Source organism: Anser cygnoides, chromosome 7 (assembly GCF_040182565.1).
Source record: "Anser cygnoides isolate HZ-2024a breed goose chromosome 7, Taihu_goose_T2T_genome, whole genome shotgun sequence".
In the NCBI taxonomy this organism is placed as follows: Eukaryota; Metazoa; Chordata; class Aves; order Anseriformes; family Anatidae; genus Anser; species Anser cygnoides.
In genome coordinates, this window is record NC_089879.1 from 24395679 (window position 1) to 24420460 (window position 24782).

Consider the following 24782-nt stretch of genomic DNA (forward strand, 5'->3'; position numbering starts at 1 on the left):
CTTACAGAGCACGGGAGTTCGTTCCTTTTAGTTCTGTTAGTTTCTTTTTCTTCTTCTCTTCCCCCCCCTTTTTTTTTCTCAAGCTTCTGTTTTTTAAGAGTAGCTTCTCTGTTTTTTAAAAGCATTGTATAAAGCTGAGGACCATATGTCCTCAAACAGGAAAATATGCCAAGAGCTGCATATATCTAAAGAATGGAGCTGTGAAGTGTTCAAGCACCCAAACCTGCAGCTGAATTTGCAAGTGAATAGCTTTGATTAGAAAGTGCACTCTGCCAAGAGACATGTCAGAATAATGACAAATATTTTTCATGCCTTTAGAACTGAACAAACAAGATTTCTCTCGAGCGCTGAAAACGTTATTCTGGGTTGGAGCCTACCTGTGCCTATATTTAGCACAAGGAGAATTTTATAAACCTATAAATGTTTTCAGCACAGCCTTTTGCTTTTTGGTCATGAATTGAGACATTTTAATTGAGGGCTCAGGCCATGTAATTTGAGAGCAGAGCTTGTAAAAATAATGAGTGGAGTATGCAGGGAAATACCACTGTTGTTACCATCATTACTTACAAGTTTAGGTTTAATTATGCTTGACTGCTATTTGTATGCTTCCTGAAACAGAGCAAGCCCAATTTTACTAATCCACTAGGCTAATTGGATTAATGGACAAACCACATCTTCCCTTAATAAGATAAAGGACTGAAGTATAATCTCTAAGGGAGGTATCCACCCTGCTGTTAAACAGATCTGTTGACCCTAATTGCCTGCAGAAAGGTTGCAAAAAGTGCTGGTTTTAGAGGGCGGCAGTTGGAGGTGCTACTTTGGACCTCAAATCTTGGGACAGCCTCTCAACCCTTTTCAGCCCAAGGCAACAGGTCACTCGGAAGTGCACCTCTATCCGCAGCAAGGACAAAAGGCCAGAGCACAATGTTGCAGCGTAAAGACTCCCCCAAAGGTACTGCAGTGCTGTAGCCTTCCATTGCCAGGTGCAGCTGACAGAATTCAAGGATTAGCCCAATCATGTATACTTGGCCTCTGTGCTGTGCTAGGACATGCAGAGAAAAAGAGATTAGTCAGTTCTGTGACTGATGTGAGTGGTGGGAAGCTATGCAGTCTGAGAGAGATTCCTTGGAACTTTTCTAAGGGTCCATACACCTGTTTGTGATACTGCACTGCCAAATTAAATATTTCTGAAGCACGTCAGTAGGGCAGACAACGTCAAAATCAACAGAAGCTTTCTCTGTAGCCTGTGTACTGGCAAGTTTACCGAATTCAGTTCTGCTGGTTTCTTTTGTGTGTATTGTATGATAAGTAACTATCTGATCTTTCTTATAACCTGATTTTTTTGCGTGGACCCCATTTAAGAAATTTGTATTACTGTATTCTAGGATTTCTATTCATCGCTTATTCTCATAAGTATTTAAGGAGCACAAATATTAGTCGTCACCTTAGCACTGAGTTTCTTCTTTGCAAGTGTTTCTGAGCAGGGCTCCAAGCTATGTAGATTACAGCTATAAACTGTCTGTGTTGCATTTGTCCCCTGCAGACATTAGGCTCCATGCTAGAAACAATCCTGTGAGTGAAGTGAAGGCCTGACCATACAAATGCATCTCTGACAGCTTCCTGTAGTTTACTAATTTGAGCTTTGGCAGGCCACCAGAGGAAGTGAATCCCCGAGACTTGCCTGATGCAAGAAGAGCGAAGAAAAGGAGCAGGCAAGGAGGCCACAAGCCTTGGGAACAGATACTTGTTACATAGAGGAGGTTACAAAACAGGTAAATCTTCACTCGAGTATTGCCAAGAGTCTTTTTTAATCTGGGTTTGTGATATACTTGTATTGGCATTAGCAGTTGGTAAAAGATTTTCAAGCCAAAGAAGTGGCTGGAAAATGTAATTCTAACCTAATAACGGTTACACTAGCAATCTTGCTTTTTCTTGCTGTTCTGTTTTGTGTCTCTCCAGCTGCCCTCAGTAAGCAGAAACAAGTATCAGAATTGCTACCAGCTGACTCTTGCACAACAACTGTTAATTGCTTTAAGTACCTAAAACTGGTAAGCTCACATTGAAAACTTATGGTCAAGCCACAAGAAACCTCTTGGTAAAAAATATTTCTTTTTTAGGAAGAGGCCAAGGAAAGACAAACCACTTCTTTAAAGAGAAAGTTAATGAGTAGTCTTTCCCTCTATCATTAAATTTTAGATGCAGACTAACCAAAACTGGCTTTGCTCTAAAATTAGACTTGTAGTCTATATTATGTATATAAGGGACTCCTGCAGCTTCTGATACTCAGGGTGGGGGGCTAAGAAGAGAGACACTGTTTAATTTCATACAGCTGATGACAGCCTGCGCTCCTAACACTGTACAGGTGTAGAGGACACATTAACATCTGAGTAACCTTTTAGAAAGATTTGCTCAGTTCAGCTTTTTTGGATCACTTGTATCTTTGTCTTCCTCCCTGCTTCTGCTGTTGGTTAGGGAAGGTCCTCAAACCCTGGCCAAAAAATACAATTGTATTTTCTTTTTTGCACTGCACAACTGATGATATAAAATCTGCGGTTGGTAACTTAATTTTGTCAGCACTGTAGTCTTTGGTTTTGACACTGTTTGATGAACGTGCTTGGAAGTAGATGAGGCTCCCTCTCTTTCTAGAGGATAAACCTAAGTTGTCAATGCATTTGGAAAAACGAAGCAGTACTGTGCTCTAACTTGGTGTGATATAAAGATGGCTCCCCTATGTCTTAAACACTGCATGCAGGTCACAGCCCGGTGTCACCAGAAGGTTTCTGAAGAGCTGGAAAAGATTTAGAGAGGACAAGTGAGAACGAAGATGTGGCATACTGCTGCAGTGAGAAGTTAGGTAGGCTCTGGTGCTGCAGCCTGCATAAGGGATAGATATCAACTGTTGCTGTCTCTTTCTGTGCAGGAACCTGATTGATCAAATCTAAGACAGTGGAGCCAAGTTCCCAGGGAATAAATGGAGGTGTTTTTCTGTGCCTTGGCTGGAGGGGCACAACTGCTAGGTGAAATGTGGTGTGGGTGCAAACAGCTCTAGCTTGAGAGGAGGAGCGCTGTGCAGAGAACTCTGCTGAGGGTTTAAAAATAGTTGGACCACATCAGGCTGAGAAAATCCCAGTTACAAGTGTTTGGAGGCTGTCAGCACTCGAGGCATCAGGGACTAAATAATGCTTTGCTGTGAGCCAGAGCCGTTGTGCTCTTAGGGGGTCTCTTGTGCCTCTTTCTTGTTCTAGAAGGATCTTTATTTTAGTACCCTTCAGCGTAGGACCCGCAGAGTGCTTCTGCAGGATTGCTCAGAAGAGGAAGCAGCATGCTGTTAGGCTTGCACTTGCAACAGGGGAGGCAGCTTTTTGGCCGCATGCTGACAAATATAAGCAAACCTGCTACTAAATGAGCTAATAAACTTGTGGCTGTTGTATTCCTCCGGTCTGCCTTTTTAAATGCATCTGAATGGCGCAAAAGATGAGGGGAAGAGCAGTCAGTCTCGCTAGGAGGAAGCTGAACGCCTCTACAGCGTGTGAGGTTTTGCCAAATCTCCAGAAGCTGCAGTTAAATCTCTGCCTAGCTATTATGGACTCTTTGGATAACAGGGCTTTAACTGGCTGCCTCAGCTCGAGGCTTGTATATCATCGCCGCATTTCCTGCTAGTTGTAGGAGTTGTATTTCTGTTGGAAGGTGACCAGAACAAGCGGGAAGGAAGGTTTATTTTCTGATGGCTAGTTCCACTAACAACTGGCTTTCTTCCTGCTCTGGCGCAGGGGCTGCGTGGATGCATCTGCAGCCACCTCTGGACAAGAAGTGACTGAATTCACGTACAGAGGGTGGCGTTTGTCGGTTGTGCCAGGTGTGTGATACCTCCGGCCCCCTGACAGCGGGGGTTTGGGCGTCAAGGGGTGCTGCTGAGGGGACGGGAGCTAACGCTTCATGTTGAGCTCTGGCAGCTCCCACAAGGCGGGCTGTGCCGGTGCGACCCCAGCAGGACCCGCCACGAGGGAGAAGCCCCGTGCCCCCTCACACGGGGCAGGTGTCTCAGCACCATCCCCCCTCAGGGGCTCGAGGCCCCCTCAGGCAGCTCCCGCCCAGAGCCACGGCGCCTGCGCACTGCGGCGGGCGGCGCTGTGACCGAGCTCACGTAGCGCGGGGCGGGGCGGGGCCGGGCGCGAGGCAGGGGGCGGGGCCTGCGCGCCTATAAAAGCGGCGGGCGGCCGCAAGGGGCCGTTAGCGACCGTTGGCAGCCGTTGGCGGTGCTCGCGCGGCAGCTGCCCGCCCCTCAGCGCCCGGCCGCTCCCTCAGGTGAGGCCGCGCCGCCTTCCGTGGGCGCGGGGAGGGAGGAGGGGAGCGGGGCGATACGTGGCAGGCGCCCCGGTGTCCCGGCCCCTGCCGGCCGTTACGCAACGGGAGCCGGCGGTCTCCGGAGGGGGGCGGGAGGGCGCCGCCGGGCTGCCCCGGGGATGTGAGGGGCGGGGGGCGGCTGAGGAGATCATACGCCCCGGGGGAGTTTCCGTGTGTGGGGCAGGGCCCGAGCACGCCGTGCGTGGTAAGCGCCTCCCAGGGGTAAAGCCGTGGTTGATTCTCTCTCCGGCTTTGGGCCGCGGTGAGGCAGCTGCTGGGTGTCTGACCTGGGGTGCTGTACCCTGAGCGGGTAGCTCGATGGGACCGAACTTGGAGGGAAAAGTCCAACGTGGAGCCCTGAGGATGCTCTTGAATAAAGAGAAAATAAGCGTGTCAGATATGCAAGTCTCCTTCCAGCTCCCCTCCAAAGCTGGGCGATTTTGGAGGAAAGATATTTGAGGCTCACAGAGAAAAGGTGGTGCTGTTAGGAAAAGGCTTGCTGAGCAGTCAGCTTGGCATGCTTTTTCCCCTGGATTAGGGAGAAGAGCTGCAGAGGCACTCAGGTGCTGTGAAGTGTTCCGCTCTTTTGGGTAGGTAAAGACTCCCTGCTCAAGGCTTTGGCAGATGGAAGAAGCTGCATTTAACGTTATTTGATTCTTGTAAGTGACAGCTTCTTCTAAGGCAAAAGGCTGTTCAGCTAAGCGTGCAGACAGTGCTCTGGCAGGGATGGGAAGGAAAGGCAGTGACTTCTCCGGTGGTTTGGGAAGTAGAGACCTGCCTTTGGCCTAAGAGGTGTTCTCCACTGTGCTGTTCAGCACCCATTGCTACTTCAGCATCCTTGCTGCATGCATTTAAATGTCTTCGACCGTTCTACAGATCATTTCATTTTGACCTAGAGTACTCTGCACTGCTTCTTAGTCACACGCTGACAGAACCGGTACTGATTTCTTTGTTTTCCTGGGACTCAATGCAACAGGAATGTGCTTAAATTTGCCTGTACTAAGAGTATTAATTCTGCCACTTCAGCAGTGACTGTGGTATCACTCTCTTCTAGATGTTAATTCATTTAGCTGCGGACAAGCAGCACCATTTCATGAACCGTTGCCCTGTTATAAGCAGCTCCCGATCTGTGCCCTTCACAGGGGCTGGTACGTCTGGCAAACCACATGAAAAGCTTGTGCAGCGGGGCTCACGGCCTCATCCCCCAGCAAAAACTAGCTGTTTGGCTTGGGGTGGTTCCCTCTGCTGACTGACGGGTGGATCTGTCTGTGACGGGTCATCTGGCTCAGCTGAGGCGGCGGCGCAAGGCAGAGCTGCTGCTCAGCTCCTCTCCCACACCAGCGCTAACAAACAGCGAGGGCTGTGTGTGGAGCCAGAAGAGAAGGCAGCTATGAGACCCGGGGAGATTTAAACACAGTTGCATGATGAGGGCCTTTAAATCCTAGCTTTTCCGGCTATGGTTTTGAGGTGCGCGTTTAGATTAGAAAATACCCAGTGCAGGTTGAAACCCGTAAATGACAAATTAGGAGTGACACTGTGGAAAAAGTGGGAGGGTGAACGGAAGTTGAGAGAGCTCTGCCTCCACGTTGACATATAGACACAGAAAGTTGGTTGTTTTTTTTTTAAAGTGTCCCAATATAGAATATACTTGAATACATCCAAAAATATACAAATTGAAATATATGCAAGAATATACTTGTTGGAAAAAAAACTTTTTTTCAAACTTGTGAAAAAAAACTTGTGAAAAATTTTTATTTTTATTGTCTGTTTAACAGAAGAAAAACTATAATAAAGTCTGCTGAAACAGTATCTTTGTCACTTGCACCCTGTGTTTCTGGGCAGTTCTTCCAGTAACTTGGGATGGACTCGCTGTTCCCCTTGAGAGGAACAGCCTTTCTGCTACTGCTGAGCAACCCCCAGGCTCCAAATTCAGCCTAAAAGAGCTCTTATCTGTTAATGTGTTTCAGCTGTTGGTCACTGGGATTTTCCTGCTTTCTTTGTAATCACCCTCTGTGTCTGAAAACGTTCTAGCGCTATAGATGTTCTGCTAGTCCTTAAGCAGAAGGATAAATAGCAGGATCGCCTTCTGCTTGTTGTGTCTAATAAGATGAATGCTCTGCTGCATTGCCAGTGCTCGTTGTCTTGGCTCACAAAGTCAAAACAAGTGGGCTCTGGGAGGGCCGTGTCCATTCAGCCTTACTGTGCAAGAAACGTAGAAAAAAAGTGGCTTCCAGTCCCTGGTTACAAATCTGTGTACAAACACCCCTGTTCAGAGGGCTGTCTTCAAGCTGATAATAAATGAAACTTAACACACCTCACCAGTGTTGACTCGGATGTTGATTCTCAACACGTACTAGCAATCAGCTTCTGTCTTCCAGAAATTTGATAATTAAGATCTTAGAGATGCGGTATAGTGGCAGCTTTATATTCCTTTCAAAATAAAAGTAGAAACACCAAGTTCTTCGTATGTACTGCCAGCCAGCAAGAAGGACCAACGCACCAGCAGAAGGCTTGTTGAAAGGAGTACTTAGCTTACAACTTTGTAATTAAAAAGAACCCTGAAGTATGCCATGTTCTTTTGGGAGGCGTGATTCTATAAAGTCTGTTTTCTCTGGCTGCTGAGTCCGTTGTTTCAAGAATGGATTTAAAAGTGTTTGAGAACTTAAAGAGTGGGATTCTGATACCTTCTGTACTGTGACCGTTAAATAACGGTGACAGCCGCATGTTCTTGGTACTTAGTACCTAAGGACCGTGGGAAAGTTCTTTGATTTGGAGGCGTTTCCCAGCAGGCCCTGTCCTGAGGCTCGCGCTTGGTCCCTGTTTGGAGAGGAGAGGTTTGCTGCAGAGGGCAGTGTTCGTTGTTTGTGGCACTGTCCTCTTCTCCCCCAGTCTCAGCTCTCTTTAACTGATACTTTTACATTAGAGTAGGTCACTTAGTTCTTACCTTAATAAAAAAAACTCTTTTGGAACTGTTAGAGCTGTTCCAGAGTGTAATTCCCTACCAAAGGCAGCCCTCAGTTTCTTTCTGGATCCTGGTGAGCGCCTGGGAGCTTGTTATTGATGGCGAGGAGACCTATGTAATAAGTACTGTAGGTCAAACTCTTCAGCATGACTTTGGTTGCTGTGAGGTTTTATCACTCTGTAGTTCGCCTTAGTTACACTTTTCTTTGCATCAATGCTACATGCATGTCAGCTCTGACATGGCTCTGGCAGCTCTGTTTCCACTTTTAGAGCAGAGACAAAATCTGTAAAAGCCCTCAGAAAAAAACCACCTTAAATTTCATTATTTGAAATGATGTATGTTGCCTTTCCCTACTGTCTGGGGAATCCTGGGCCAGGTGTGGCAGTGTCATTCATCTCATTGCTGCTCTGTTTTACTTGTATCTTCTTGTTTGTTTGTTTTCCCCAATCATTTTTTCATGCTCAGTCACATTTTACTGTTTCAAAGCTTAGCAAAAATACTTCTCACAGAAGCATAGGAGTCTGCTGTGCAAAAGCTGTCAGCCGGCCTCCCACTGAAATCAGGCCCAGAGTCGTTCATCCTGCGTGTGGGCAGTAGGTTTCCTCCTCTCTGCCACGCTCAGATGCCATCTTTGTCTGTGCCTGAGGGACGCAGCTGAGGAGGAGAGCCAGACAGCAATAACATGGAGAGGATTTTCATCTCTCTGACAGGAAGAAATTAAGCCTACTTATTTGGCAGCTTGTGTGTTTGAGAGATTCCCAGCATCTTTCTTAACTGAGCTTTATTTTCTTTGATTCGGGAACCTGTAGCTGATCCTTTTGCAGAAGTTTTGAAAGCCGTGCTACTTAGCAACTGCTGTTAGGGCAGCGAGCGCTTGGCTGGCCGCTGCCTTGGGCTCTGCTTCCAACTCTGAATTCCGGCCGGAGGGAAGTCATCTTGGGTGGCTGAAAGCTGCTGCAGCAGTCTGAGGCCTCACAGGAGACACAAAATAAAATAAAGAGTGAAATTGGGAGTGACCTCTGGATGTCATCTGGTCTGACCTTCTCTTTACGCTGGGTGAGCTTGGAGGGTAGGCTGGGCTGCATGCAGGCCTGGCCTGTGCAGTTTGAAATTCTTCCAAGAATGGGCAATCCTTTTTCTCAGGGCGACCTCTTCCAACGCTCAGCTGCTGTCACCGTGACAAACTTGTTCTTTGTACCTAAATAGAATTTCCCTTGTTGCAATTTGTGCCTGTCGCCACCCGTTCTTCTGCAGCGTGTCAGTGAAGGTGGGAAGAGGGAGGAGGGCTGGAACAGTGTTCAGAGCCAGCCCAGTGCTGGAACAGGCTGTAAAGAGGAGGAAAAACGTTCCCAAAGCATGCTGCTTGGACAGGTTTTGGTTAGGGAACCTCCTGTCGTGCCAGGTGGGAGACTGTCGGGGAGGAGACGTTGCTCTTGTCGTCAGTTGGGTTTTCATTTTGTCACTTGTTTATGTTTTAGGAAACAGGGCTCCTATTGATTAATAGTAAAAAGTAATGTCCTGGAGCCTTCCTTGTAGTTCCCTGAGCGCAGTAAACAAATAGCTCAATGAATTCTGAGTACTGATAGTGTGAGCAAATATTTACCGCGTAGTAGAACTGTTTGTGCTTTGTAATTGATTCACAGATGTAGTAGCATGCCTGCTGAATGAGCAGGAGGCTCAGCTTTCTGCAGAGCAAAATGCGAATTGAGCAGTTTGTAGTAAGAGAGCAGGTGCACGCAGTGGCCTTGCGCACGTGGGTACAGCTTTCCTTAAGGAAAGAGTGAGAAGAAATTCGTCTGCAAGAAAACTTTGGGATGTGACCCGTTAACTTGGAGCAATTACTCACTTGGAGGCCAGGTTTAATGAGGCTCACGTTAGTCACAGGATAAGTAGCTAGAGTTGTACAGATGTTATCAGCAGCCCTGAGTTATGCTGACAGCTAGGTAAGCATTACAGGCCGCCTGCAGAGTTGGATTTTTGTTCATCGTGTTTAGGGTTGGGCTTGAATGGCTTGTCTTCAGGTGTGACTTTGGCACTGTCCTGAGTTTGTTTGCACCACGTGGGAGCGGCACGCCTGCTTTTATATTGATCCCTATTTGTGCTGTCAATTCAACCAAAAGCGAATTGCTTTCCTCCCTAAGTAGGCCAAGCCACTTTGGAATGTTTCCTTTTTTTTTTTTTTCTCCCTCCTTTCATTAATTGTATTGCCTTTGGAAGAGTTTCTCTAGAACAGTTTCTGTTTGCACATATGGTCGTTTTGGTTTATCTGAGGAGATAGAATACACTTTTGCATATGGAAAAAACTAAATCTCGTGAATTCCAAGAGAACCTAATTACTTTTAAAGCATTCAGTAGTGAGGAAATCCTGGTATGTCGCGAGGGTTCAGGCTCTTGGAAGGCTGTGAACTTGGCAGCCGTCCGTGGGAGAGAGCGCTGCCTGCGTGCCTGCCCTGGGCTCCTGCAGCGGCTGCTGTGGGCCAGCCCCTGGGGAAACCTTTCACGGTGGGTCTGCTCTCGGTGGGGCACTGGCGTTGTGACAGCGGGCAGCTGAAGGGCAGGAGCGTGCAACAACCTTACTCTGGGCTGCTTCTTCCAGGGCTTGTTCCTGCGTCTTCCACTGGCCTCCTTTGATCGAAGGCAACTGTTTTTTCCTGTGTGATAAACTTGTCATTATGTGTTTTCATTTGGTAGGATGTGTTCCTTGAGTGCCTGCTCTTAGCCGCCCTGATATTTTTGTGCTTTTTGTGAAGCAGTCCTGGCTCTGTCTGCAGTATTTCATAGATGGCAAAATGATGAAGAATGCTTGGAAAGGCCCTGTCACCAAGCTATTCTTTCATCTCTTGCTACAAAAGCACCAACAAGTCTGCAGAACGGTGGAGTGGTGTCAGCCCTCTTTGGGAGCTGCTGTGCGTGCTCAAGCTTATCGAGGGTGGAACTGCTGCTGAAATTCTGCTGCCTCGAGAGCTGGGGACAGCCCGGAGGGAATAAGCTGTCTCCTCCAGAGGCAGAGTCAAATCTGGGGTGAAGAGTGATGCTTTACCTACTTTGTTTCTTTTGTAGGTCCGTGGCGAGGTGACAGCTGTTGACCTATGGCCATGGCATTCCCCAAGATTTGGTATTCTGTAGCCGTTGGATTTCTGCTGCCTTTTTCTTATGCCCATACGGACTTCTTCACTTCCATTGGTGAGACATGCCTCGGTCTATATGCTACATGGCTGAAAGAATTTCTTGGCTGTCAAAGCTAATCCTGCGGGGACGTGTTAACGGAGTGCAAGGCTTTAATTGGTACAGAACCAAATCCACTTCCTAGTTCTCAGGACCTGATTGACTTCTTGCCTTTGAGAGAAAGATGCTTTGAATTCATTTGGTCCAGTCAGTCTAATGACCAAGGGTAGGCTTTGTATTCGTTACGTATTCCCACGGGTAGTAAGTTATAGACAAAATTTTGGTGCGGACTGTTGCAGATACGTAGAAGCAAGCAAAACAACTGCTGGAGGTACCTAATGATGCCTGTCTGCCAGCATACCCTTTTTTTGTGTCCTGATGCCATGTGACACAGCTGCATTGCTTCATGGGGAACCTGCCAGCTGCCTGTTTGCAGGAAATGAAGCAGCTATTAACTAATAAAAAAGTCTGCTCGAGGTCCCATTGATGTCATGCAAGTAATCTTAAAAATAAAATGCCGGGTTAGTATTGTGTATCAAAGATGAAGTCTTTGTATATTTCCTTAGCTTTGTCATTATTTGCTCTACATTATGTATGCTCAGATAAAAGCTTACTCTGTTGCAAACTGCTTCCTTTTCCAAATGAATCCTAAATTAGTTCTAATAATAAATATGTGATATTTTGCTAATTGCCATGGCAACAAGCTTTGTCCAACATGAGATTTTCTTCTTCCATAAAAATGGCAAGCAGCCTTACTCAAATAGTCCTTCAGGATTATTTAAATAAATATGGAAGGACTTTGGGGAAGGAAGAAGGGAAGAAAGCAGAAGAGAGGAAGAACTCCTCTAATCTCAGTTCTCCCTTTTTTTTTTTTTGTTTCTCCTTGTCTAACCAAGCTGTTCTTCCTTTTTCTAGGTCATATGACAGACTTAATTAATACAGAAAAAGATCTGGTGGTGTCACTAAAAGACTACATCAAGGCAGAAGAAAGCAAGCTGGAACAGATCAAAAAGTAAGCAGCTTATTTTGTAATACTAATAGTTAATAATTTGAGTCTGCCCTTATGTAAAAAGTGTTTCTCGAGGCTCGTTAAATTTGAGGAATTTTGCCTCTGAGGCAAAGATTGAACTAGAAGCTTTTACTGTTTTTTGTCCTAAGTTATCTCCAAGTCATAGGTTTGTTTTATGGAGCTTTCTGATGATGAAATCTGATCAACCTGCTTTCTGTATGGTGAATTCACCTCAGAGCTCCTGGTTGCATGTAGTCCCCAAGGGGAAGTAGTTCTTCCTGACGATGTGCTCACTGGAAACTGAAAGCCAGGAGTGAGTGTTACAAGGGCTGCACTGACACACACACCAGATGTAAAAGCTCTGATCAGCATTGGCGTGGCCATATTGCCCATGGGTGCTGAACCAATGAATACCAAAAACCCACTACAAGAACAGTCTCCTTCTATGTGCTATATTTTGATTTAATTGTAAAATGCACAATATCTCAGATTTTATCAGAGTTAGAAATAAAGTTTTTGTATCGCAGAACAGGATGGTTCACTGGCTTTCAAAAATGTGTATAAATCTGCAGTGAGGGTGATTAAGCAATTTTAGGTAGATGCATGAATTTTGTTTAGCCTTTGTGGATTACATTCTGCCATCCAGGAGGAAAGGTAGTTCTGTTGGACTGCATTTATTTTTATCACCTAAAATGCAGAGTTGGAATTGCTCACAGGTTTGGAATGTCATAAGTATATTCTTTACAGCTGGGAATATGAAGACTGGATAACAAAACTATGTAAATATAGCTTATCGTGTAAGCCTCACAGCTCTGTTTTTATTATATTGGAGGTGGCTGCTCTCAGGGGAGAAAAAGTTGAAATAACTGTCAGAGAGAAGCTGGAAAAAATGCCAGCATCTTTTAAGTTTGTTGGGCTCTGTGCTTTAGCTCAAGGACATTGGTGGTAGCTTGCACGGACTTAAACTCGGTGAAAGCTGGTAATTCACTGAGATGGGGAGGATGGCTCACACCTTGTGGGTGGCTTGCGGTTGAGGTTTATGTGAAATGAGACTACGGGAGAGAAATCTTGGCCTTGTGGTTGTGGCTGACAGTTGCAGGGACTTCCAGCACATTGTTAGGTTTGATCATCATGCAGTGGGAGATGTACAATGGGTTTGTGCGTGTGCAGTGTGAATGGGCAAGTTGTTTAAACGACTTTCTTCAGTCTTCAGCTTGCCAGAAGCTGCGATTGGTCCACAGGAGCACTGCGAGCATGCTGTTTGGGAGGGAACCCTGTCAGCCACTTTGCTGCTGACAAGAATAGCAGATGGGCTTTTGTTGTTTGTCTTCATGTTGTATGTCAGCTTTGTTTTGGGCAGGGAGAGGAAGTTGGGTTATTTGGAGGTGGGCAACAGTGGTTGCTTTCCTATTTCAGGGTGTGTTGGGGTTGTGGATGGATCGTATCACTGGAAGAGTGAGAGAGGTTTGCAGTCTTAGAATTACAGCACCAGAAACTTGGATCTGGGCTCCTCATCTGAGATCCTGAGATCTAAATGTTCTTTAATGCAAGCTAACAGTGTGGAAGGCAGTGGTGCTTACCATAGATTGAAGAGCGCCTGTCCAGAAGTCAAGTGCATTTAAAAAAAATTATCAAAAATGTGGATAAATGTTTTGATTGGTCTTGCCTGAAAATTCATAATGGCTCTGCTGGCATTGGAATGGGTTGCCCAGGGAAGTGGTGGCATCACTATCCTCAGAGGGTGTTCAAGGAAAAGGTTGGAGCTGGTGTGTAGGGATGTGGTTTAGTGGGTGACATTGGTAGCAGGGGGATGGTTGGACCAGATGATCTTGGAGGTCTTTTCCAACCTTCATGGTTCTGTGTTACACTGATGAGAGGCTAGAGCCTGAGCTGGAAAACGTCATGTGGAACGTGTGGTACCAGGTAGATAAGGCTGCAATTTGCTAGGTCCTGCATTTTGGCCACCTAACCTTACCCATAAAAGTGGCCTAGAAGAAAGCGGGAGAGGGACTCTGTCAGGGAGTGTGGCCATGGAACCAGGAATAATGGCTTTGAACAAATGGAGGGGAGATTTAGATGAGATGTGACGTGAGGAAGAAATTCTTCACTCGGAGCACAAAGCGCACATGGGAATTAGGGCTGAAGATGCACCTTGCTTCTGTTCTTTTCCGTAAAGAATAGAATGAAATTGCCTAAAAAGCAGTGTTAAAAATAAACCCAGGGCACAGGATGGGAGGTGCAGGGCAGTCCCCGTGGCCGAGGGGCAGCCTTTCTCTCTGGCAAACCAAATGGCCCGGGGAAGCCAGCCCCAGAAAAGGGGCCCTCAGCCCCCCAAGCCTCCTCCTTGTCCACGTGAGGGCATCTTCCAGGCCGCTCCCAACACAGCCGCCTTTGGCCACGCGTGGGCCACTCCATCACAGAGGCTTGCTGAGGTCACAGTGGCCACCACTGCCCCGCCTTTGCTGCGGGCCCTATAAAACAGGCCCCCTGCAGCTGGCCCAGCATTCGCTGAGCATCTATAGTCCGGAGCACAGTGCGGGACCCAGTAATGGCCGTAAGCCAGAGGGCAGCGTCAGACCCATGCATGACAATCAAGCCGACAGTGGCGTGGGACCGAGGCGTGGGACTGGACGACCCCCTGGTTCGGCACCCTGGCCTGAGAACATTCCGGACGGAAGGCATCCCGTTTGGGCAGTCCCGGGCAAGGACTGGCTTAGCCTTCTGCCCAACACCGTGGAGCCCGTGGAGCTGGATCCACCAGATGTGGAGGAACGGGTGGAAGTGGATCCACCTCTGCCGGGACAGGCCTGGGACTACTGCGGCATGTCTTTGTGCTCTGCCATCCGAGAGCACCAACAGCATCGCAGGAGTGCCCGGCGAGCCCCCTACTCGTTGCTCAGGCTCCATCGCAAGCATTAGCTTGGAGCCACCAAACACCACGGACATCCCGCAGGCCTGCCTGCAAGATGTCCCGGCAATAAACAGCTCTTGCCAATTCTCAGGGATTGTGTGAATGCTTCTTTTGGGGGGGGTGGGGTGGGTAGGAATGGGCTAAAGTTGCGCCAGGGGAGGTTTAGGTTGGGTATTAGGAAGAACTTCTTTACGGAAAGGGTCGTTAGGCATTGGAATGGGCTGCCCAGGGAAGTGGTTGAGTCACCATCCCTGGAGGTCTTGAAAAGACATCTAGATGTAGAGCTTAGTGATCTGGTTTAGTGGGGGACTTGTTAGTGTTAGGTCAGAGGTTGGACTAGGTGATCTTGGAGGTCTCTTCCAACCTAGGTGATTATGTGATATGCAAAAATAAGAGAAACCCGATTTCTTGAGCCTGAGATTAGGCTGCCCCTAAAGAAGATTTAAAGAAAAAAAAAAAGGCACCCTTGTGTTCATTCCAGAAGTGCTTTAAATATAGAAAGTGTAAAAGTTTGCAATTTGGGATTTTCATTAGCCAAGGCTGCTGCATAGCTTGACATCAACTTTGTTGTCTGGCTTTTTACAACAGACTTTAATGAATATATATTTTCACTATAGATGGGCAGAGAAATTAGATCAGCTGACAGACACTGCTACGAAAGACCCAGAGGGGTTTTTGGGACATCCTGTAAATGCATTCAAGTTGATGAAACGGCTTAACACAGAGTGGGGTGAGCTGGAGAGCCTGGTTCTGAAGGACATGTCAGATGGTGAGTATGCCCATAGTAAAAGCAATGATCACATTACAATTGAATTTACTGGACCATGTCTTTCACAGGTAATGCTCTGAATTAAATTTAGAAGTCTGCTTTTGAGATGCTTTCATAAAAAATGTTTTAAAAAAAATTCCTAGAAGTCTGGCCATTTTGCTGTCAGTGTGCTGTCATTTGAGTTCTACAAATATTTAGGTAAACTGGGATGTTTAACCTGAGTAATCTCTTCGGAGGCTTCAAATTTTGCAAGGTACCAGGGCTTGCTTCGTGTATACTTCCAGTTCCAGGAAACTAGTCTGTTAGAAAGTTTCATCTGTAAGTTTGACAACTCCATGGAAAACATAAAAGGGAAAAACCAAACAAACAAAAAACTCTTTTGAGTGCAAAACAGTGGGGGTTGTCTTTGGGTATGGTCAAGTGCTGTTGCTGCTGACGTGCCCGGTGTTGTTAAGGTGTGGTGGTGTGAAACCCGAATGTTGGCAGAGACCGAGCATTTGTGGAACAAATCTGAATTAGCGTGGAAAACACTTTGCTGCCTCTTTTCCTGCACAAGAGTAGAAGCTCTTCAGTAGGTAACAGGACATAAAATAGCAGTTGACCATGAACAAGATTTTTAGTGCAAGGAAGCTGGGCTAATTACATTTCAGCTGTGCAAATTTGTTTCAACAAATAGCTAACATCAGGCCTAGGTTTGTTAAACATTAATGAAGCATGGAGCTTTCAGAAAAGTCCAAGTGTTAGTCTCTGGTAGGAACTCAGTGCATTCAGCTTCCCAGTTGTTGCTGTGAGAGACTGAATGTGCCAACTGAAAAGATGCCTCACCTGCTGGCCTGGAGCAGTACACCTCCTTCTGAGTTGGGAGGGGATTGTTTTGACTGAATTGTGAGGAAAAGGAAAAATACTGGGGGAAGCAGAGTGTAGTAGAAGTAAGGCTGCAAGGGAGTGAAAGGATACGGTATTTTTTAAAGTACAAAACCTTTCCATAAACTGATAATGTTATCAAGCCTGAATAGTTAAAAAGGAGTATTAAGAGTGGGGCAAAAATCATAAATTTGGCTAGTTCATCATTTTGTGGATGGTTTTGCAGCTAGGTGTTGTGTAGCTGTGCTTTGTTGCTAGGAATCGGAATTGCATTTGTCTGCTTTTGGTCTTGTGGCATGTTTTTCAACTGGAGGATATTAGATGAACTTGACAGTTTATTGGCACTGCACTTGGCAAGGTAATGTTATACAACTTGTCTTGGGACAAGGAAGTCAAGTAGAAAAGTCACTTTTCTGAAAATGTCGGTGGCTGTTGGTTTATTCAGACGTAGGACATCAGGGCTGACTGCTCGTGCTGTTCCTGTTGGTGACTGTGTGTATCAAGACACTGGTTCTGCTTCCCCCCACAGCACAAGCAGCCCGTGGGCCTCCTGGCTGTGCAAAAGCAGAAGGGGGAAACCGGGGCAGCTCTCCTCCTGAGGCGAGGGTAACGTGTCAGCTCTGCTGAAGGGCTCTGCAAGCAGCAGCAGAGGTTGCACAGGCGTTCACCAGCAAGAAGTGGGGTCCTTTTGTAGCAGGGCAGATGGTTGCATGTGATTAATGACCAGGCAACAGTCCCTAAAGAGAATATTGTTTCACTTTATGCAACCTGCTTGTCTTTCATTCCATGAACATCACCCTAATGCTTTTTTAAAGAAGCCCCCAAACCTCTTAAGTTTTTCTTTTGGTTGTTCCTTTGCTTTATTTTGACAAGCAAACAAACACATTAAAAAATTGAAGTGCTGACTTTTCAAAATGCGTTTCCAGTTCAGTTCAGGGTAGTGTGAAGATGGCACTTGAGAAACCTTTGTAACTGTGTGTTTCTCAAGTTTCTGTGTAAGCACATTAATGCCCAAGTCCCCAGAACGCAGTTGGCTTCCTAGTGCCTGTTAGTTGCCTCAAGTCTTTGAAAAGCTGTTTGAGGTTAGACGTCAGCATCTTTGTTTTTCATCTTTATATTGACCAGCATTAATCTTTACATGGTTACTCTTCATACAGTTTATTTTTTTGCATCCTAAATTGTTTTTAAATTACATGTTACTGAATGAAAAGCCTTTTGAAAGGAAGATTGAATGGAATGGTTACAAAAGCTATAGATAAAACATTTCCCAGGTGGGAGTGGTCTTTTTGTTGTGTGTAATTTTTTTTCAATGTTAAGGTAAAAATAGTTTCTGAGTGGAACCTGAGGGGTACTCCTGTTCTTTGGAAACAAACTTACAGGATTTTTTGGTGCTGTGTAAGGCTAATGGCCTTTCTTTAAATGTTAGCTTTCCCTGGAGGAGGCAGTTGTTTCATGCATCGCGTTCGTAGAATTCCTGGGACAAAGAAGGCCAAGTGTTTCCCTGTCATTTCAGGCTTTATCTCCAATATGACTATCCAGCGGCAGTTCTTCCCAAATGATGAAGATCAGACTGGTGCAGCAAAAGCCCTCCTGCGGCTTCAAGACACGTATAATTTGGATACAGACACCCTCTCAAGAGGGAATCTCCCAGGTAAGAGTCATGAGCGTTATTTGCAGAACACACTGTGAACTTGTGCTCAGGGTCCCGATGATAAATCCTTTCACTGTGTTCCATCTTGTTTGATTGTGCTGTGTGAAGGTAGCAGCAGGAAACTTTTGAATTAGCTAATGATTTATGAAATGTGGTGTGATGTGGATTGCTGACTATAGGCTGACACAGGTGTAAGTTTTAATTTGCCACACATCAAGAGAAAGGAACCTGTCGCTTCAGGCCATGCCGGTAAAGAGGCACCCAGGAAGGCCTGACCTGCTCTGGCGTCCTGTCAGGTCCGCTGCTGCGCTGGTTCTGTTGGAAGCTACAGCCATGTGGCTTCCCCACCTGCGGGGCTGTTTCATACCTGCACTCATGTGTTCATGGGGCTGAAATGCCCTGCACAGGATGCAGGCTTCATTCTGAATTTACACTCTGTTCTGTCATACTAATCACATGCTGATTTTCTGCTTGTGCTAGAACTTGAAGATTTCTTTAAAAAAAATCTGCATCTTCCTTCTAGTTATGGTAAGATAAATTAGCGTTAATAGGTTTTAATAAAAAATCAGTATGCGTTGTTGAGTATTTTCCTTGTGTTGAAGTAGTTGGGTTGTGGGCGATACCATGTTTTGTTGCACAATGCAAGGTATTTTAACAATAATTGTATTGTTTAATATCCCTGTCCCTCCCATTGAAAAGATGGGCCTTTCAGGTTAGAACTTCTGTTTCTTTGAACTTAAGCTTCATAAACTGAAAAAACAAAGACAGGGACCATTATCATGTGCATGCAAAGAACCTGAGCCTACCAAGGTAACCTTTAACAGGTTTATATGTAGAGGACACCCTTCTTCCTTGCCAGAAGAATCTTCTCTGCTTTTTCATCTCGTTTCCTCTGTTCAAAACCAGTACTGTGCCAACTGGCAAAAAATCAGCTTTGTACAATCCATCTGTGTTTTTGCAAGTGCTCATTGTGGTCAGATGCCTAATAAAATTAAGGGTAATTGGCTTTATATGTTATGATGTATAACCTTGCTTTTGGGTTTAGTTCAAGACTGTCTCAAAGAGCTACAGATTCAGCCTACTACAATAAGTAGGGGTTTTTGTTTTAAAACAGCACAAAAATAGAGACAAAATGCTTCAGGTGGACTGTATTTTCTTGCCTCTTGTGAGGCAATGAGCTGTCCAAACTGCATATAACAAAGTGTAATCGCAGAACCCAAAAACTCTAGAATACAGAAGAAAATAGGTTGGTCTCTTCACCTTTAAAAGTACAGAGGAACATCCCACACAGTCACTTGTTCGTGCTCCTTGTCTCCTTTCCCAGGGAATTTCCAGTTGCTAGGTGGCCAAGTTTTGATCAGAATCTTAACTACTGTTGTATTGCTTACTAAATCTCTTGTGTGTTACAGGCTATGCTGTTTGTTTACCTTAATTATTAGGCATAGTTTCTTAGCACCCTTCTCAGCTGCCTTTTCACTTGTGGATGTTACGTTGCTCCTAAATGTACCAGGGTATGACTGTGCAACCTGCTACTCTTTCCAGAGGATCTCTTTGTGCCTCCCTGAGAGCACGCACCACCACTGTACCTGATTCCCTAAGCTTTGCGTTATCTTAGAGCTTGCAGGTGGCTTTAGGCTCAAACCTGGAATCACTGGCCATCCCAGGATGGACCACGAGATGTTTAATTAGCGAGCAGAAACAAAGTTCTGCAGGATATTCCTTTTGGTGGACTGTCTCTTCAGCTATTTCATCTCTTCAGGCATGTCTTCAACAGAAGAATTCCCCTGTTGGAACACAGCAGTGAGAGCTGCTGTTAGAAATTCAGGATGATTAAGATGTAATCAGAAATTTAATTTTAGCTCTAGAACTGGCAGGTCCTGGGCAAGAATAAAAATTCCTTCTTAGTCCCTCCTTGTCTTAGTTTCCTTTTTTTACTTTATCTCATGTATTTTGTTTCCTTTTTACAAGATGAAATTTGGTTTTTCAATGGGCCTTCATCTACAGTGGCAAAAATAGGAATCTATAATTTGCTTACTAGTGCTTTAATCTTTCAGAGGTCCCTTAAAATGTTTCTAAACTTGACTTCAGAAATCTTGAGTAGCTGGGAATTTACGGACGTTTTCTTTTTCTTCCTCCCCTGAGTCGTTGCTAACAATGTGTGCTTCAGGAATGTTCTGAAAGCAATAATACAATGCCATTGAAAACAGACCTCTGAAACTTCTTTCTTAGCTTACTATTGCTCTGGCTTAAAGCGTTTTGTGTTTTGAGGAAAGAGGATTTATTTTATTTTCCACAAATTGTAAAGACATTTAGCTAGTCGCTGGCTTCCTGACAATGGAAAACTGCTTGTAACCACTTACGTGTTCTGTCAAGGGTTTACAGGTTTTAAATGCTTAAATTGAGTCGTCAACAAATAGCTGTCACCAAAGGGAGATACTGAAGACCACAACAGGAACAGCAATAAACTGTGCTGTGAAGAATAGGAAATAACTGAATGTAACTCTGGAGAGTGATCCTGAATTCAGTGAAAATCGTTAGTTTTGTTTTGTTTCAAATACAGGTGTAAAGCACAAATCCTTTTTAACAGCCGAAGATTGCTTTGAGCTAGGAAAGATTGCATACACAGAGGCTGACTACTACCACACTGAGCTCTGGATGGAACAAGCTCTGAAGCAGCTGGATGAGGGAGAAGTGTCTTCTGCAGATAAGGTCTACATTCTGGACTACCTGAGTTACGCCGTGTATCAGCAGGGGGATCTGGGAAAAGCAATGATGCTCACCAAACGCCTTCTTGAACTGGGTATGTAAAAGAGGCCTGAAGCTCAGCAAGGTCTAGCTCCATGACTGAGCATCTGTTAGATTTGTACTGAGGACTCTTGGTCTTACTGGTTTCCTGGCTCGTACACGTGCTTTTGGAATAGATTATTATTGAGCTTACCATTAACATCTCAATGTAGTTTTCAGTCAACTAAGAGTTACAATACCATACGTTTTATTTTGCTCTGAAATGGGCAATATCGTTCTAAATGACCATGTCAGAAAGTCATGGTTAAGGATCACTCTCTTCCACTACCAATACCAAAATACCTTCCAATACAAAAATCTCTCCAAATTATTTAAATTCAAATCAAGCACACTTGAGCTGAAAAACTTGGAAAAATAAGAAATACAGAATGCAATGCAGTGGGCTAAGACTCTTGTTCATTTTATGAAATATCAAAAGTATTCATGCTTCTGTAAATACTCTGCTGATTGACTATGTAAAGGATGGGTTGGGAGATTTAGAGCTAAACCTAATCTTTACAGCGAAGGCTAGTAAGAACTGTTTATTAGGGAACTGGAATAATTTTTGTAAGTTTAGTAGTTGTCAGAAGCTTTGTCACCAGAACTCTTAATTCCCATCAGGGAATTTGTTGAGTTTAAAGCCAGTCACACTGTCCTGGCTCTGCCTGGCCATTGCTGTTTCCTTGTCTCTCCCTCCCTGGTCAGATTGGCTGCAGTGGCCAGCCCTGGTCTCTTAGTGCTCGGACCCCTGTGCCTCAGAGGATCCCAGCCTCAGAGTAAGTAGTTTCTTAGCTGCGAATGAGCTGAGCTTTGCTCTGACAGTGCATTGGGTGATATTCTGCCGATGAGTGAGGACGTGTGCATACTGCAGGCTAGCATTGCTTCCAGCCTATCTGAGAATTTTAACTCTCCTGTGAGGGCTCTCAAACCAGATTAGGTGTTTGTGATTTCTGTTTGAATAGCAGTGGTGTGCACCTGTTGTTTTGGGGTTTGTAAATAACCTCTTCTGAACGCTTCTTTGCAAATTGTAGGCCTGCCAGTGATAACGGTCTGCTTCTTTTTCAACAGATCCTGAGCATCAAAGAGCAAATGGGAACATGAAATATTTTGAATATATCATGGCCAAAGAAAAAGAAGCCAATAAGTCCAGTACAGATGCAGAAGACCAGACAGAGAAGGAAACTGAGGTTAAGAAAAAGGATTACCTGCCTGAGAGAAGGAAGTACGAAATGCTGTGCCGTGGGGAGGGTCTCAAAATGGTAAAGTGGAGTAGACTGTTTTCGCATGTATGACACCAACCGTAACAAAACAATGTCCAGAATTTGTATGTGGCGTGGAAGCAAGGAAGTTGTTGTAGCAGTTGGCTGAGTACGTAGAGCTGAAGATTAGTGTGTGTTGGATTTCTTCCCTGTTTCCTTCTGGCCAGTAGAGAAAAAGTATTACTGTAGGCTAACTGAAATTCACTAAACAGTTGTAATTAACTGAATATGGATGTTGGAAGTCTGGATTGATGTATGGTATTGAACAAAAGTATTTTCTTCAGTGACAAAATCATTTTTAATAGGACTAACTGTGTAAAGTACTGCTTGTTGCAGTATTACAGAGTAATATTAATTTACTTAAAGTACTGATTTCTCAAGCTTAAAGCATCTCTTACTTCTGTAGCATAATACTAAGGTAGGGAATGTGAACTGCTCCCGTCTCTTGTTCTCAGGACAGCTAATGTTTGTTAGCGATATTATGGAAGTTTTCTGATTATTTCGTTTCATCTTGCTTTCAGACCCCTCGGAGACAGAAAAGACTCTTCTGCCGCTACTATGATGGAAACAGGAATCCTAGGTACATTCTGGGCCCCGTCAAACAGGAAGACGAGTGGGACAAACCTCGAATTGTTCGCTTCCTTGATATCATTTCCGATGAAGAGATTGAAACTGTGAAAGAGCTAGCAAAGCCGAGGGTAAATGCCTTACACTACTTTGCCTTTTGGAATCTCAAGTTCTGCTTGTAGTTTTCCGTGCGAGTGGGTGTGACCATCTCCTCTTGAATGCAGATGTGTGTGCAGTGTGCTCACACATTGCTTTTCTCACCTCGAAGCTCTTGGTGATACACTCTTTATAGGAGACTGTGGGGAAGCTGGAAACTCTGTAATTAGGAGAGCCAGGTGACAACAGTGCAGACTAGTCAGGCTCTTCTGGCAGACACAATTCTGGTGCACACTGTTCCAGATGAGGAGGAGAGTGTTGTCCAACAGAAAACAAATATACTGCAGCTAGGTTGCCTTGAAGTGTACCTGGCATCAGATGGGCTTCCTTTTATTTCTAAAGTCTGTAGTTGCCAAAGTTGCAACATGGAGAAGAAAGCCTTCTAGGGAAAGATGGCGCTCCCCTGGTCCTGGAATGCCGTATTACTGTGTAGACAATAATGAATGGTCCATTCAGCATAAAATTGGCTTCTAACAGGTTCTGAAATTACCTGCAAGTGAAAGTGCTTTAACAAGGCAGTACTTAGCCAGCGGTTCTCTGCTTCTGACTCACAATTCCAGCTCATCAAATCCTATTTCTGAATCCGGATCCCAAGGTTCTTCTTTCTGAAGGCCAAACAAGCCAGGCCAAATCAGCTGTCAAAGTAAACAGGAGTGTCCAACATGAACAAGAAACTGACTGAGTGGCCGTCTGTATCCAGCTGGTGTGACTGTGCATCACAAGATGTACATTTAGGAGGCAGTTAGTGAATTTGATTTGTTTTTCTACCAATTACCAGTTACTTCTAAAATAAGATTTAAACTTGTCTAAACAGATTTTTCCTCCTTTCTTTCTTTAGCCTAAATGTCTTTTTGTTCAGAGAAAGCTGAGCAAACGAAGATTGGGGGAATAAATACATCAAATACAGGACAAACTGTTACCTTGGTCTGCTGCCAAGTAAAGCAGCTGTGAGTTACACATAGGCACATCACAGATGGGGCTGCCCTTGGTCACTACACCGAGTACTAGGAAGCTAGAAGCAGATTTTAAAGCTTCCTAAAGGCTGATGCATCGTATTTCTGAGGTAGCATTCGGAACCGTAAGGAAGTATGAGTAACCTGTAAAACATCTCCTCCTGCAGGCAGCCTTGCTGCGGGTCTAGAAATCAGAGCTGCAGTTTGTCTGTTGCTGATGAAGCCCCTTTACTGCTGCAAAAGCTCTGGCAATTACGTCTGTGGAATGTGACTGAATCATATCTTTATGGCGTAGAAGTAAGGCTTAGCACTGAAAATAAAGCCTGTATGGATCTCTGAACATGTGGTGACTTTAAACTTCAGGACTTGCCGAGACGCTTGTCTTCCTATCAGATGTTCAACTTGTGGCAAAGACTTGCAGATTCACAGTTCAGTTATGTGGAAACATTTTTCTGCTGTTAGTGTTCCACATATTTCCTATGGCTGAGGCCTTGTAGGGCTCAGTAACCAGTGCAGCAGGAGGATTGTGTTTCTGAGGCAGAAAGATCATCTTCTGCCTTCCTGGTGCCAGGGATGTTCTACTGCTGCCTCTTGAAAGCCACGGCTGCATAATCTGTGCCCAGCCCTTTGCTGCTCTGGCATAAGCTGGCAGGAGGAAGGCTTATTATTCACCTTGGGAGTCTCTCTGGAATCACGGTTTGTTACTTGATTCCTATATGTGTCTGCACACGATGAGAGGAGAGGCTGCATATTAAGAGTCCTTAATACCTGTTCCTGTCAGTAGGGAAGGAGAGGCCCTGCTTTACTTTCTTTAACAGAAAAATATTACTTCTTTTTGGCGTGGGACTTGGTATGCTGTGTTAAGCCTAGAGCCCACCGAAATGTGGAACTTCTCCCAAAGTATGGAGAGTGCCTGACATTACAAGAACAAAGTAAAATAGTGCACCTAAGGTTCTTGATCAATGTTAACAGAAGGGATGGTGTCAAGTAAATGGAGCGCAGTAAAGGGCAGGGCAAAGCCTTGAGCCAAGAATCTCACTCTCTGTAACACAGGAACATAACCTAAATGTAAAATACACATAGCAAGTTGTTTTTGTTAGCAGTCAATGTTAAAGAAGTTCACCTCAGTGCTGATACTGGTACAGAAAGATTCAGAAGGTAGGGTTTTATTCGTCTTTCATGTATACAAGATTGCAGCATTGTTTGGAGTCAAATTAACTGTAAAACTCATCTTACATGCACCAGACAGAGCGCGAACAAAGGACCGATTGTACATGTGTCATAATGCTGAATCGTTTCCAGCAGCTGTTGCAGTATGAAGAAAATGAAAGTTTCTAGTTTATTTTATTCAGACAGCTGCTCTTCTTGCTCCAGAAGTGGAAATGTTA

The 24782-nt window shown here is 44.9% G+C and overlaps 1 protein-coding gene across 6 annotated transcripts in view; it reads left to right on the forward strand.

The window, feature by feature from the left end:
- The first annotated feature begins 1753 nt into the window (after positions 1-1753).
- Positions 1754-24782, forward strand: part of P4HA1 (prolyl 4-hydroxylase subunit alpha 1) — a 36202-nt gene continuing 13173 nt past the window's right edge. For 4 of the 6 annotated variants that reach the window (XM_048069632.2, XM_067000279.1, XM_048069631.2 and 1 more), the window contains exons 1-8: positions 4148-4305; positions 10367-10489; positions 11387-11483; positions 15009-15160; positions 17538-17675; positions 20236-20475; positions 21528-21718; positions 22240-22416. In XM_048069632.2, coding sequence (XP_047925589.1) covers positions 10396-10489; positions 11387-11483; positions 15009-15160; positions 17538-17675; positions 20236-20475; positions 21528-21718; positions 22240-22416 — 1089 coding nt within the window. In that variant the 5' untranslated portion in view covers positions 4148-4305; positions 10367-10395. Of the gene's footprint in view, positions 1773-4147; positions 4306-10366; positions 10490-10672; positions 10698-11386; positions 11484-15008; positions 15161-17537; positions 17676-20235; positions 20476-21527; positions 21719-22239; positions 22417-24782 lie in introns of those variants that run through there. The other 2 variants (XM_013172417.3, XM_067000280.1) reach the window with 2 other exon arrangements.